The sequence below is a fragment of the Periophthalmus magnuspinnatus genome, chromosome 23 (genome assembly GCF_009829125.3).
Source record: "Periophthalmus magnuspinnatus isolate fPerMag1 chromosome 23, fPerMag1.2.pri, whole genome shotgun sequence".
In the NCBI taxonomy this organism is placed as follows: Eukaryota; Metazoa; Chordata; class Actinopteri; order Gobiiformes; family Gobiidae; genus Periophthalmus; species Periophthalmus magnuspinnatus.
The window spans coordinates 11238509-11251302 of NC_047148.1; the positions used below are offsets into that span (position 1 = coordinate 11238509).

General features: G+C 37.4%; 1 protein-coding gene across 1 annotated transcript in view; it reads left to right on the plus strand.

Annotated features, from left to right (window-relative positions):
• snd1 (staphylococcal nuclease and tudor domain containing 1) overlaps window positions 1–12794 on the plus strand; it is a 109806-nt gene that overhangs the window by 27669 nt on the left and 69343 nt on the right. The window contains exons 14-16 of the mRNA XM_033989641.2: window positions 485–557; window positions 2142–2283; window positions 5701–5810. Of these exons, the coding sequence (XP_033845532.1) occupies window positions 485–557; window positions 2142–2283; window positions 5701–5810 (325 nt within the window). The remainder of the gene's footprint in view (window positions 1–484; window positions 558–2141; window positions 2284–5700; window positions 5811–12794) is intronic.

The window sequence follows — 12794 nt, forward strand, 5'->3', positions numbered from 1 at the left end:
CGCTTACCCTTTATATACATGCCTGCATAGATGGGCACCAGTAGTGACTTCTATCCCTCAGAGCCAAGGGCTGCATGACTGTCCACCAGCTACAGTGGCCTGGGCACTCTTTAACTCATCAAGAACTCGAGGCAGGCCTATGAGGAAGACTTCATGAGCCATTATCATACAGAATAGATCTCTTTAAAAAAAAAAAAAAATCAACCATATTTGCTCATATTCTGTGTTTTCCCCTGTCACTGTAATTTGTCTTGGAACAAATTATGTTTTAGCTTTTTCAGTTGAGCTGTAATAGCTGTTCAGGGAAGAAAAGTGGCATTGATTTACATATTACTTTGAGATGCCACATTGTTTGTCTGTCATTACTCATGTGCTCTCATTGTATTCTTTGCGGCTCAAGGCCATTTAATTTTCCTAATGGATAATGGTGGTGTTTGTGCTGCATTTACAATGTACTGTATATTTTTGACATGACTGACCACAGGGCCATCAAGAATGGTAAAGGGCTACACAGCAAGAAGGAGGTCCCCATCCACAGAGTGGCTGATATCTCTGGGGTGAGTCATTCTTTAATGTTTTAAATTCCAAAAACATTTTCTCAATGAGCATTTCAGTTCATAATGCAAAAGAGTGCCAAATACCGTGATCATTCATTTAGTCCTCAAAGACACTTTTTCATCTGAAGATAAGCAGCCTCTAAAAATAATCAGAGCCATTAATATAAAGATCAGTAGCACTTCGTCCTGCCTTGTTTACGAGTGCCTTGGGGCTTGATAGAGGGATCATTTGGCTAATGAAGCCTGATTGGAAGTGCTCTGCGAATGAAATTAGCAGTTTTTCTTGTAAAGTTTATAAAGTGCAGAGTAATGGTTCAGTGGTACATATATTTCAAGCATCTCTGAAGACTCATTTGATTTTTTTTTTTTTTGAAGATGTTATGATCTATCTCCTCTTTGTTAAGGAGTCAAACTGATACTGAAGCTCAGAATATTAGTGTTAAAAACTGGTCAGTGTTTCTGTGAATGGCCTTAAACTGCTGTACTGTACACTTTTAGCTATTAACTAAAGCAAGTATGTTCTATTAATCTGTATTTCTATAAGCAATTCAATTAATTTGGCACACTCACTTTAAACCATAGTGATAAGAATGCTTTGGATCTATGTGCAATTATTTCCATATGTGATTATTGGGTAAATACTTGTACATTATTATGCTAGAGACCAGCATGTACCTGTGTCATGCTTTGATTGTGGTGTGTTCAGAACTATGTGCTCCCCTAAGCTCTTATTAGTGCTGTTAGTTAGTATTAGTGTCATCCTCCCTATGGTTCTGGTCAGTGTCATTATTTGCAGCTGTAGCTCCTCCTTGCCCTATAGTTTGTGTGTATTTCTCAGCTCAGCACTAGTGCTCGCCACTGCCAGTAGGCGTGCATGCACGTGCAAGCACCAGTTGTTTGGCTAATGTAATGAGACTTCTAATAAAAGGCCTAAAATAGCACTACTTCGCCCCCTCTCTCCCACCTCCTTCTTTTCCCTTTAGTTTTCTATGTGATATACACCCACGCATTGCTGTGCATAGGCTTGTGCGTACCCACACACACTTGCAAGAAGTCAGCACTATACATTGGCATCCTGAGCTCAAAGGTATCCTGGAATTATGTATGAAGAGGTGGCTGCATCACAAATAGAGCAGCAATATGTTTGTAAATGTATGGTGTTTCAGATAAATGCAGAAGGTGGGAGGAGAGTGGAGAAGGCTCTTGACTCACCCCATGCCTCTCTGGGTTGCATAATAATGTCCTCTCACAGGTTCCTCCTTTTTCTGAACCAAGTTGCTGTGCCCACACACTGCAGGTGCTGTTGTGTGAACGGCTGACTGTTTGGTTCTGTTGTCTCCCACTCAGGGGCCTATTTTGGACCACAGTGGGTGGAGTTCAGGTGCTGAAACTTCAGGCCTGGATCCCAACCACATGTCATGATTTTAAGTATCACTGGTGTTGTGTTCTTCATATTTGCTGCTCATAATACCATCACTTTATTTGACCATTTCAACATGAGATATTTTGAGGGTATCATCAAAAGAATCTGTCTGTACTCTTAATCATTTTAAAGTTTAAAAACCAAACTTGTTTGTCCATCAGGAGACACAGAAAGCCAAGCAGTTCCTGCCGTTCCTGCAGCGTGCTGGCCGATCAGAAGCTGTGGTAGAGTATGTCTTCAGTGGCTCTCGTCTTAAGCTGTACATGCCCAAAGAAACTTGCCTCATCACATTCCTCCTTGCTGGTGGGTAACCCATTCTCATGTTTACTTCTGTTATGTAATTTGTAGCAGATGCATTAAACATGTCCTGTATAGAGTTAAACTACTGTATTTTTAACATTTTTTAAAATTGCATAAAAATCTGATTTAGTTGGACATATGTTGTGCACAGCTGGTCAAGGAAGATGCCTGAACTGTATCTAAATCAGAATGCGTAACAAAAATATATAAATATAATGATATAAGTATTCATAGCATCCATAATCGAAGCTAATGGTCTCTCCGCAGATTATCTTACAGGATGCCAACAAAGCAAGGCACAGTTGTTAATATTACCTCTTTGGCTCTGGTCAAATGAGAACAATTGTCATTTAATGGCCGTGATAATACAAAGGCTGGGATATTCAACGCAAGTCCAACAGTGCAAAGATGTATCTTTTAAGTCTACATCTCTACCATAGAAATATGCAAATAAATAGGAACATTCTGTTTTTTTAGTGATTCATATCCTGATTCATTCATAACAGGCTATATTAGTATTATATTGAAAGTATAATAAAGATAAGCTATAGACCAAACTATAATGCTATTCATTCCATGTGTTAGTCATCGTAATTATGTTGTTGTTGTTTTTTTACATTTTAAAAATGTATTGCAAATAGTCCAAAGTAAAAAAAAAAAAAAAAAAAAAAAGTGCTGAAGTTGAAATTCCTTCAAATCTTAATATATCCAGTATTTAGTATTTTTTGTATGTGTAGCGCTGTGTCCTAACTGTCACTTGCTTGAGTTTTCACATGCAGTGTTTCCTTTCTTTCGGTTTTAAGTTGTAAGCAATGACAGGCCTTTTTAGAATCCAAACAAAGGTCGAGGAAACAGACTGTAGACTTCAAAGTAGGCTGGAGGTTTGCATCAGGAGGTGAGAGGAAGTCTGTTGCTTTTCCTTTTACTAGACATAGTGGCTAGCTACTGCTGTGATATGTGCTAATTCAAGTTCAATGAGGAGTAACAGGAGTCATCTTAATTTTGAAGGGTATTATAATGGAAGGGGTACTTGCCGTTCTTTCCAGTACTATTTGGAAATGCTTTAAAAAAGATGAGAACAGTATTAAAAGGTGAAGTCAGTGTAAGGGGACTGCATATGCTTGTAAACCATGGAGACTTTATCTGCATCAATGAATTCATGTGTTTCAGATTCAGTGAAACTTTCACAGAAAGGTTTGTTGCTCTGTATAAACCTCACAATTGAACACAAAAACTCACACAAACTGTCTGCACAAAGCATTGATCAACACAGTGTGTGACCTGAGTTTAGTTTGATTTTGTTTTTGGTGTCTTATCTAGAACATGCGGCTATGCCTGGTGAGAGGCACCTTCTCTCTCGCTTTGTGTGCTGTGGGATTGTGTTGGAAATGGAAGATGAGGAAGTAGAGCAGAAAAAAAAAAAAAAAATCTACTCTTCTCCAAAAAAATACCCCTGTAGGCAAAATAAAGTTCAGCATGATTCAAAGTCAAAAAAGGTGGCAAATCATTATTTAGCTGTTCCTCTGACCTTCTCGCAGCATTGTCCTCCACACTGTGCTGTCCTTCTACATATTATTGGAATTCAGAAGTTCATTACAGAACCAGACCAGGATGTGTGAGGCCTTTGTTTCAATAATTACTTGCATTTAAAATCTATTCTTAAATAGTGTACTTCAACCTTTATTCAAACAGAAGATATCAGTAAATGATTGCTACATTTTAAAATTATTATTATTATTATTTATATCCATTTATTGTGATGCATCAAAATATGTGATGGTCAAAAAGGAGATCAGTGTATTTAGGACAGGAATTTAATATTAAAAAAAAAAAAAAAAAAGTTGTATCACTTACAATGCATAGTGCAAGTATGCTATGTTAGGAACAAGCCTCTATATGAGGCTATTAAAATGATTTACACATGAGTTCACAATTGCACTTAGGGAAACCTGAAACCATAAGTTGATTATTGAGATGTTTGTCAACTAATTTATCAAATCATATGTACAATGCCCAGACTTCAAGAACATGTCATGTGCTGAGGGAAGAGGTGTTATCAGGCAAAGTTTTTCAGACAAGGCAAAATTTGTTAATAACCTCATATTTACAGGCCTTTTGCAATCTAAAATGCTAATCATTGAATCAATTATAATTATTTGCTAAATAACTGTTAGTTTACCTTTTAGTCTGCTTACTGAATATGCACTGTGCCTGTCATGACAATTACTATTATTACAATATATTTTTTGGGCCTTGAGTTCTTTTTTCTTTGCAAAAGTGTGTAGATGTATGTGGAGGTATTTTTGTATATAATATGATACAATTTGAGCTGTGGAATATGTTGCAGCTTGTGTTTTTTAATGAAACAGTATTTAAAATGTTTTACTGGGATTATCTTGCATTACTTAATTCTGAACTAGTGATATAAAGTACTTTCAATATTATTGTTTATCACAATTTTTCTTTGCAGCAATATATTGTGCTTCAAAATTTGTTATTGTGACAGGCCTAATTGTGCCTTCTGAGAAGCTTGTATGACTATTACTAATTAGCCAGCCTTTAAACTTTGTACTCTTTGAGAGATGCACTGAAACTTGACTTCTTTGTGTCTAACATTCTTAAGGCCTTTTTTGGGGGGATTAGAGAATCCCTGTTCCAGCCTTTATCTGAGCTGCGACCAAACCAAGCAGAAACTCAGTATCTCCCTGCCTGCAATTACTTCCTGTTCTGTGTATTTGCTAACCAGTCCCCCCTTTCTCTCCTTTTTTCTCGCGTTATCAAATGTCCTCTTTTTATGCTGCCACTGTTGTACCCACAGCATCGCATATAAATCCCTTGTGTTAGTTCACTGCAATAAATACTTATAGATGATTTTGGCCTCTCCCTAGCTTTTTGTAAATATACAAGCATTATAGACAAATGTTATTTGTTTGTAATAACAAGGCAGATTATGGATTGACAGCAATTTCAAATGTTTCACCAACAGAAAAAAATCACACTTGTTCTGAACAAGGGCGACACTGTACATTGCATTACAACATAGTCAGAAATTACCAGCCATGTCTCACAGGAGGCTGACTCAGCTGTTTTGAAAGCTGACTATTCCTCTGAAAAAATTTAACTTCCCTTAGGCATTTGTTCTCTGTGTGATTTTAAATAAGATTTTTTTTTTTTTTTTCCGTGGTATTCTTTAGACAGGGTCCTCTAATGGCAAATCTGGATTTTCTGGTCAGTGCTCCTTACTGTATAATGTAATATAATACCATATGGTATGCTGAGTTGGTTAGTCCCCTGGTCTTTGTTTCCTGGACATTGACTAACCTCAAAACAATTCATTTTTTAAAACTTCATGACAACCTGCTGTGTTTTTGATTGGCTGTTTCTGTGCTTAACTTCTGTCCTGGTGTTGTCTGTGGGCAGGAATCGAATGTCCCCGCAGCTCCAGAGCCACGCCTGGGGGGATGCAGTTGGCTGAACCCTTCAGTGAAGAGGCCACGCTGTTCACCAAAGAACTGGTGCTGCAAAGAGAGGTAAGCAGATAACAGGACCTCTACATCTGAGCTTTTAGCTTCAAGTAGGCTTTACTGCACTACAAGTCCTTTTGAATACACAAGAGCAAGTATGGAATCTATCAACGAGATGGGAAATATGGCATATATTGTACATCAAGCATTTTTTTTTTATGTGACATAATTTAAGAAAGTAAATATTAACACCTCAAAATACACTTGTGGTATTCCCATTTTGCACTGGTCAGTATGTATAATAAGTGGGTCAAGGAAGGATCAACGCCATGTATGGATTGTGTGGTAAACAAAGACTACCATGTGTATTCTAATCCAACAGCCACTACAGCTCTCAAAACCTTATCTGCACTGACAATACAGAGGTGGTTATAATGTTGAGCCTCATTAATGTAGCTTTCAAACATCTTTCATTTTGTGAAAAGATATTACTGCACTTTTAACATTGATGGGTCAAAGGATGAACACCTCATACACACAGCACAAAGCCTGCTCTCCTGGTGGCTGATCAGTGCTCCCGGTTCTTACAAAACTCCATCCACACTGCACTGTTCATTCACATGCTAATAGGTTTTTATTTGAGGCAGTGAACAGACCAAAGCCATGATGGAACTGGCTATAATCCGGCCTCCACTTATCCAGACCTCACACTCTTTTGGCTCTCTTCACTCTCCCTGTCTGTCCCCATCTACTTTTTAATAGCCCTTTTTTGCATAGGATGGCTGACTCCACTGTCCTGGTGTTTTTAATTGTCATGGAAATGTAACCCTGAGGTGTGCTTAGGCAAGTGTTTACTGTACTATGCAAAAGCTTTAACATTTCATGGTTCAGGGCTTTGGTTAAACATTTCTAATCAATTAATAAATGTAAATAATTGAATAAATTAGAACATAACATTTGCAATGGCCCTGTTCCATCTTGCAATACTAAAATATAGTGTCTGCTAGGTCCTGCACTTATTAAGAGTACAGTAGCTTAATGTACTTTTTTAGTTGTGCTTTTCTAGCTGTTCTTGGCCATCTCCAAAAATGTACTTCTTTATATGACACCAATTAGATGATATAGATGGATGCATGGTAACAGATGTAAGTATACACTAACGTATTGTCAATCTATGCAGTATCCTAATGCTTTGGCATATACAACTTAGATTTATTAAACTGTATCATTATTCACACACACATTGGCACACATTCCCTTTAGTCAGTTGTGGCATCAGCACATTTCTTAGTGGTAGGTGGAAGTTTGCAGGCAGGACTGAGCCATAATGAGTCCTGGGCTCTGTGTGGAGGCTGGCAGGCTTCCTACACTGACCTGCTGTTGTGGCTCCCTAGAAACGGACACAAGCACATTTATCCACACTGAGGCACTATGAGGTACAGCACTATCTATTGTTATTACTGGAATATTGGAAATGTTACACATCACATTCAATCTTGATTTTCATATCTTTAAGGCTTAGATTATGCAGAAAGGTGTGGAGCGTGGTTTTAAGATTGACAAGAATATTCAATAAACACATATTGCTAATGGGATAATTATAACTTGATCTGGAGGAACTTATTTCTTTAGGGTTCAGAACATGAAGGGCCAATAGCTGAGATGACGATAGTAGTTCTAACAGTTTCCCCTTCTGTGTTCCCTCACCATCGTTGCATCGCCTTTAAAAACATGTCATTAAGGTGTGTGAGCTGCAGCTTGAATATGGATAATTTGATCCTATTAACATAGGACTCAACTGTTGAGTCATTTCTGAATAGCATCTGATTGCGACAAGCTCGTGAAGACATCTCAAGATAACCTCATGTGAATAACATTTGATTTGGGTTTTGGTGCTGAATTGATTTGCATTCATCAATTACTTTATGCTGAGAATTGTCAACATTTTCCTGTTTGTTGATCTGATGATATGTTTATTTGCTTGTTCATATTCTTTTTTACATTCATACTCTATAATTAGCTGGCTTTATTTTGAGACGGATTTGAAGCACTTAGTCCTCATGTTGATGTACTGAATACAAAGGATATAATGGCACTGTGAATTTTTCTATCTGTGTTCTAAATCATTTGTTCTCTTTTCGCCTCACTTGTTGCCAGTTTGTCCTAAATCTCTTTATCAAATTACTTTGATAGAGACATATGTAATTAATGTGGTGTGTAGCAAGGGCCTTGAAGACGTCTTTTCAAACCCAGATTTTCAGTTTCTATGGCATCTTCACTTCTCCTTTATCCTTCCTTTCTTTAAGCTCCTCTCTCTGTCTTCCTGTGTCTCTCAGCTGCTTCTCTGTAGTGTTAATCTCTGACAGACACTGCTCCCATTCCCAGCGTGCATCTGAAACAGCAGCACACATTTCTGAGGAAAAGGAGAAAACACATTGGTAAACATCACTCTCCAGATATTTCCTTTGGCTTTTTGATGTCATCCATTACAATTTCTCTCACCTCCCATCTTTCATTGAAGAAAAACAAACAAAACAAAAAAACAACAGCCATTCACTCTCATTCAAGCTGCTGTTGGTTTTGCTCTGTTCTTTTGGGTGGCAACTTCAAACAACTGCTGTAGCAAAGCAATTTTTTTTCAATGACGTCTTTATCGAGTGACTCAGCTACAGATGAAACCTCCTTATCTCTGATGTATTAGAATGACTAATGCACTATATGAGCTACTCTATTTCAGTTTACTATTAACTATCATCAATTTTAAATGCTCATTTAAATCAGTATTAATGCTATAAACATGCTGGTATGTATGTATACAGTAGTCTGCTAAATTCATATACCTTGTTGAGGTAAATTGGTTAGTGCAAAAAATACTCTAAAAAGTATTTTAACATAGTCAAAACAATATGAAAATAAAGCAGTAGATTGGTATTTTCTTTTTGCATCTCTAGGAGGAATGAAGCATATGTATTAAGGGTGAAGTATGTGAATTGTGCTACACGAGATCAGGCTAAGTGGACAGTAATATGCATTCGCTGTTCCACCTACATACTGTCAGTTGCGTTGACCTCATTCAGTCTGGGTGGTCTATCATCTACTATTCTCTGACGGCCTACTCACTCCACACATAATTCTTTATCTCAGGATGATGCTTATAGAATTAGTTTGAATCATCGAGAAAAACAGTGCAAGTAGTGATTATTTGTGGTTTAGTATTTCTTACTACTATACCACTTACTATATGCTTGGTATTGAAGTTCTGCCTACTTATAGTGTGTATGTCTGGCTCGACTACCCATTTCACCACAATATAGTCCTAACCTCTCTCCCCAATTTGACAGATTTGGTGATCTATTGTTTTCCTCCCTAGGACATGGCGGCAGATTTAACGCAACATAATTCCATAACTGTCACGCAGGAGTTTACTAAACCCAACAAAAATATTATTTGGTGAATACAAATCTATAACACCTTAATTTTGTTAAACCAGTGTTGTTCCAGGCATAAATTACATACACCTTTTGGCAAAGATGTAAGATCCTCTTCCTTTATCACCATTAGACATAAAAAACATTAACTGGACCTGAGTCACTACTGGTGCATTACTTGTAGTGCCAGAATGTTTTTGTTTTTTTTTAATAAAATCTACATAGATGTATTATTGGGCTATGTGAAAATACAACTCAGCACCTACTTCCTGTGTAGACTTAAAATTTTACCAGTGGTTTCTGATAAAGAGTGCAGTTTCACGTGTCGTATAATACAATGTTCCTAATGCTTCTGAAATATATGCTTTCCTAATGTAATGGCAATGTAAAAAAGTAACGCATCCACATAGATACACACATACCTTTTGTAGCCATATAAAAACTTCCTTATCAGTGGATCCTAAAAGCAGGCAGAACATGACGGTGTGGCTGGCCTTGGTACTCTGCAGTGGACCATCTCTGCAGTGGCGGAGGCTTGGCACGTGTTGGGTCAGAGCTGCAGGAGCCTGTTGTAGGGCGCTGATGACTCACCGCTCCATTGGGGCATCTGTGAAGTGAAGCTATTGCCTTCCTCCACAAATCTCTTCTTCACCTCAAGCCAGCCTGTGGCAATTGGTTTATTTGTATGCTACAAACTAGTAGAAATAAGAGGGTTTAGCTTTCCCTTTTTCTTGTTGAAAATTGAGGGGTTTTTTTTCTTTTCTTTTGGGACTTGAAATGAAAGACATGTATGCCATTATAGCATATTTTCTGTCTTCTATAGTGTTATATACATACACTGGCACAAGTTTACATGCACAATACTTTTGGATGATATATAAACATTAGTCTAGTGGAGTAGATGTCATTAAGAATTAAATAAACCAATCTTAATTGGTGGCTATGTTTACATGTGCACCAAAGATTTCTGGAGATTATCAAAATGTTTTGTGAAGTTACAGCTGACATGAGTAATCTGATTCTTTGTTCACACCTTTGCAGATTTGTAAAAAGTTAAATTTAAATAATTATTTTTATTAAATTATTCTTTCAAATCTGCTTTGACATTGGTCTTCAAAATGCAACGCTACTCATTCAGTGAATAAGTGACACAGTCCATCGGGCATTTTGATGATAAGATTTCTTTTGTGCATGTAAACACACACCAAAAATCTGATCTAATTATTTGGTTATGCGATTATTCTTGTCTGATTTTAAAAGGAATGCAAGCATAGTTTTACAGTTACAAGTGAACAAAGCAGTGGTCATACATTTGAGCCTCCTTTATATATCTCATTTTAGCATTCAGTGTAGTGGGCTTTCATTAGATTTCTTCACAGCTCCCATGCTTGGGCATTGATTTCCAATTGTGCTTGAATTATTTTGGCGTAGGTCCTATTACACAAGTACCGCATCTCCCTTCTCTTATTTGCCCCGTTTCCTCCCGGCCACTCTTTACGGTCCACACGTTGACCTCTTTTGTATTTGCATTTTGCCTTTAGACTTGAGCAAATACTAAAAAATATGAATAAAAAAAGGCCACAAAAGACTCCACAGATGATGAATAATGCATGGAGTGGTTTCCTGGTCAGAGACACAGACTGAAGGAGCATTTCATTACCTTTTATACACCACATGCTATGGTTAAACTAGCCACATACAAACAAATTACTGACGGACAGAAATGTACTTAAAACTATGGCACAAATTTGAATTATTACTAGTGCTCATCTAGGCACATTTCTGACAGATTTGGATAGGATTTGAACCAACTTCATTAAGTGCTTAACCACTGCACCATTACCTGTATTAAACATGCTTTTGAATTGGATTGTCTAAAATGGTAGGACATATTTTGCAAGTTGGAATAGCATGCTGTTGAACACTGCATTACAAGCTTCCCCTGTCTCATATTGAATGATTTTAAAACGATACATTGATGTGAAACACTCCATGATGCCAATTCGATTGATTGCAAATGGTTCCCCTATCTGTACCTGACTTGCCACTCACTTTTTGAATCGTGTTGAAAACTCTGCCTTCTCCCCTCAGATTTACAAAACATTGTGCTCTGTTGTGGATTTATAAGCATTTCTAGCCCCGCCTTTATTGTCTATGTCCTTTTGATTGTATTTCATTTTCCTTCAGTGTGGACTTTTGTTCTTCTTAGTTATTGACATAATTATGCAATGACAAGATTAAATGGTACCATGGATGCTAGCACAAAGCCATGACCAGGAGAGTTGATCAGTGGACAAGCTTTGTTCCTTAAAACTCTTGGAGCTCCTTAAATCCCATAATACAGGCCCTGGATGAATAAGAACGGACAGAAAAGTACAAACCTGCGCACCCTTTTTTAGGCCGCTCTTATTTACAAGGGTGACCTTGTGTTTAGTGTGTGGGGGGAGTGGAGTGCAGCTTTACTGTCCACTCTGATAAGCATACCCTGCAGACAAAGCAAAGACACAAGCGCGCGCTGTGCTTGGGGACCAGTGAATCTTTGTAACTCTTGCCTCTACATGAAGGGCACTGCAGTCCACATCTCTGAGGGCAATAGGATAATGCTCTTGCACTGTCTTACTATAAGTCTCATTCTGTAGCCTAGGCTTTTCAATGAATGGTGGGGGCTGCTCTTTGGACATTCATAAAACATTAAACAAAAAGTCTTCCATTATTTCTGGATTTTGAACTCTGCCATGATTCACTTCAAGTAAATAACCAAACATCATATAATATTGAGGCTTCCAAAAACACCAAGTTTGTTGTCTTGTAGCTTTACTTGAGTCTCATTTAGTACTTTCAACTAATAGACCCTTTAAAATGCCAAAAATCTGTAATGATTCAAAATAGCGACTTCATACATTTTCAGTGAGTTACTGACATCAGAATTAAATGTCACAAAATCTTTAACAAAATAAGCAAGCACAAGCATTAGTAAAGTTTAATATCTGTAGAAAACCTTTTGTAGGGTCAACATTTATGTAAGTATTTGTCCACTAAAAGCTAAAAATCTGAATTTGAGAATCTTTTGACAGTGTCAAATTCTGTCTAAACAAATATGTTGGTTTAATATAGACATAACATCAAGTTCTCAACAAATCAACTGATGTGTAATTCAAACAATATTTTCACATATTTTTGCTTCAGTCTTATATTTTCTCTTATCTAAGGGGATTATACCAAGCTCCTGTTTAAAGACATATGGAAATGCAGTATGTTTATGCGACAGCATGGTAGCTGTAAAGTCTGCAAAATAAATCATTGTGTTGTATAAACTGATACCTTGACCATGACTATTATAAAAGCAGTAGATTTCACTTTGGGTTGATATCTCTGACACTGACAGATATTTTTTCCCAGCCTGTCACATACCTGCCTGTGCTGTCAGTGGGTCACAGCCTCCGGTCCCCCATGCATCTGTGTCCATATGTCAAGGCTCAACCACCTGTTTATTCAATTGTCTACTGGAATGAACTACTGCTGCTTGGCTGCTTCAAAAAGCTTTTGTGTCTTATAGTCTGTGTGCCTGTGAGGTGTACTAAAATGTATGTCTTTTGGGTATTTTCTTCTAAGTTTTTTTCTT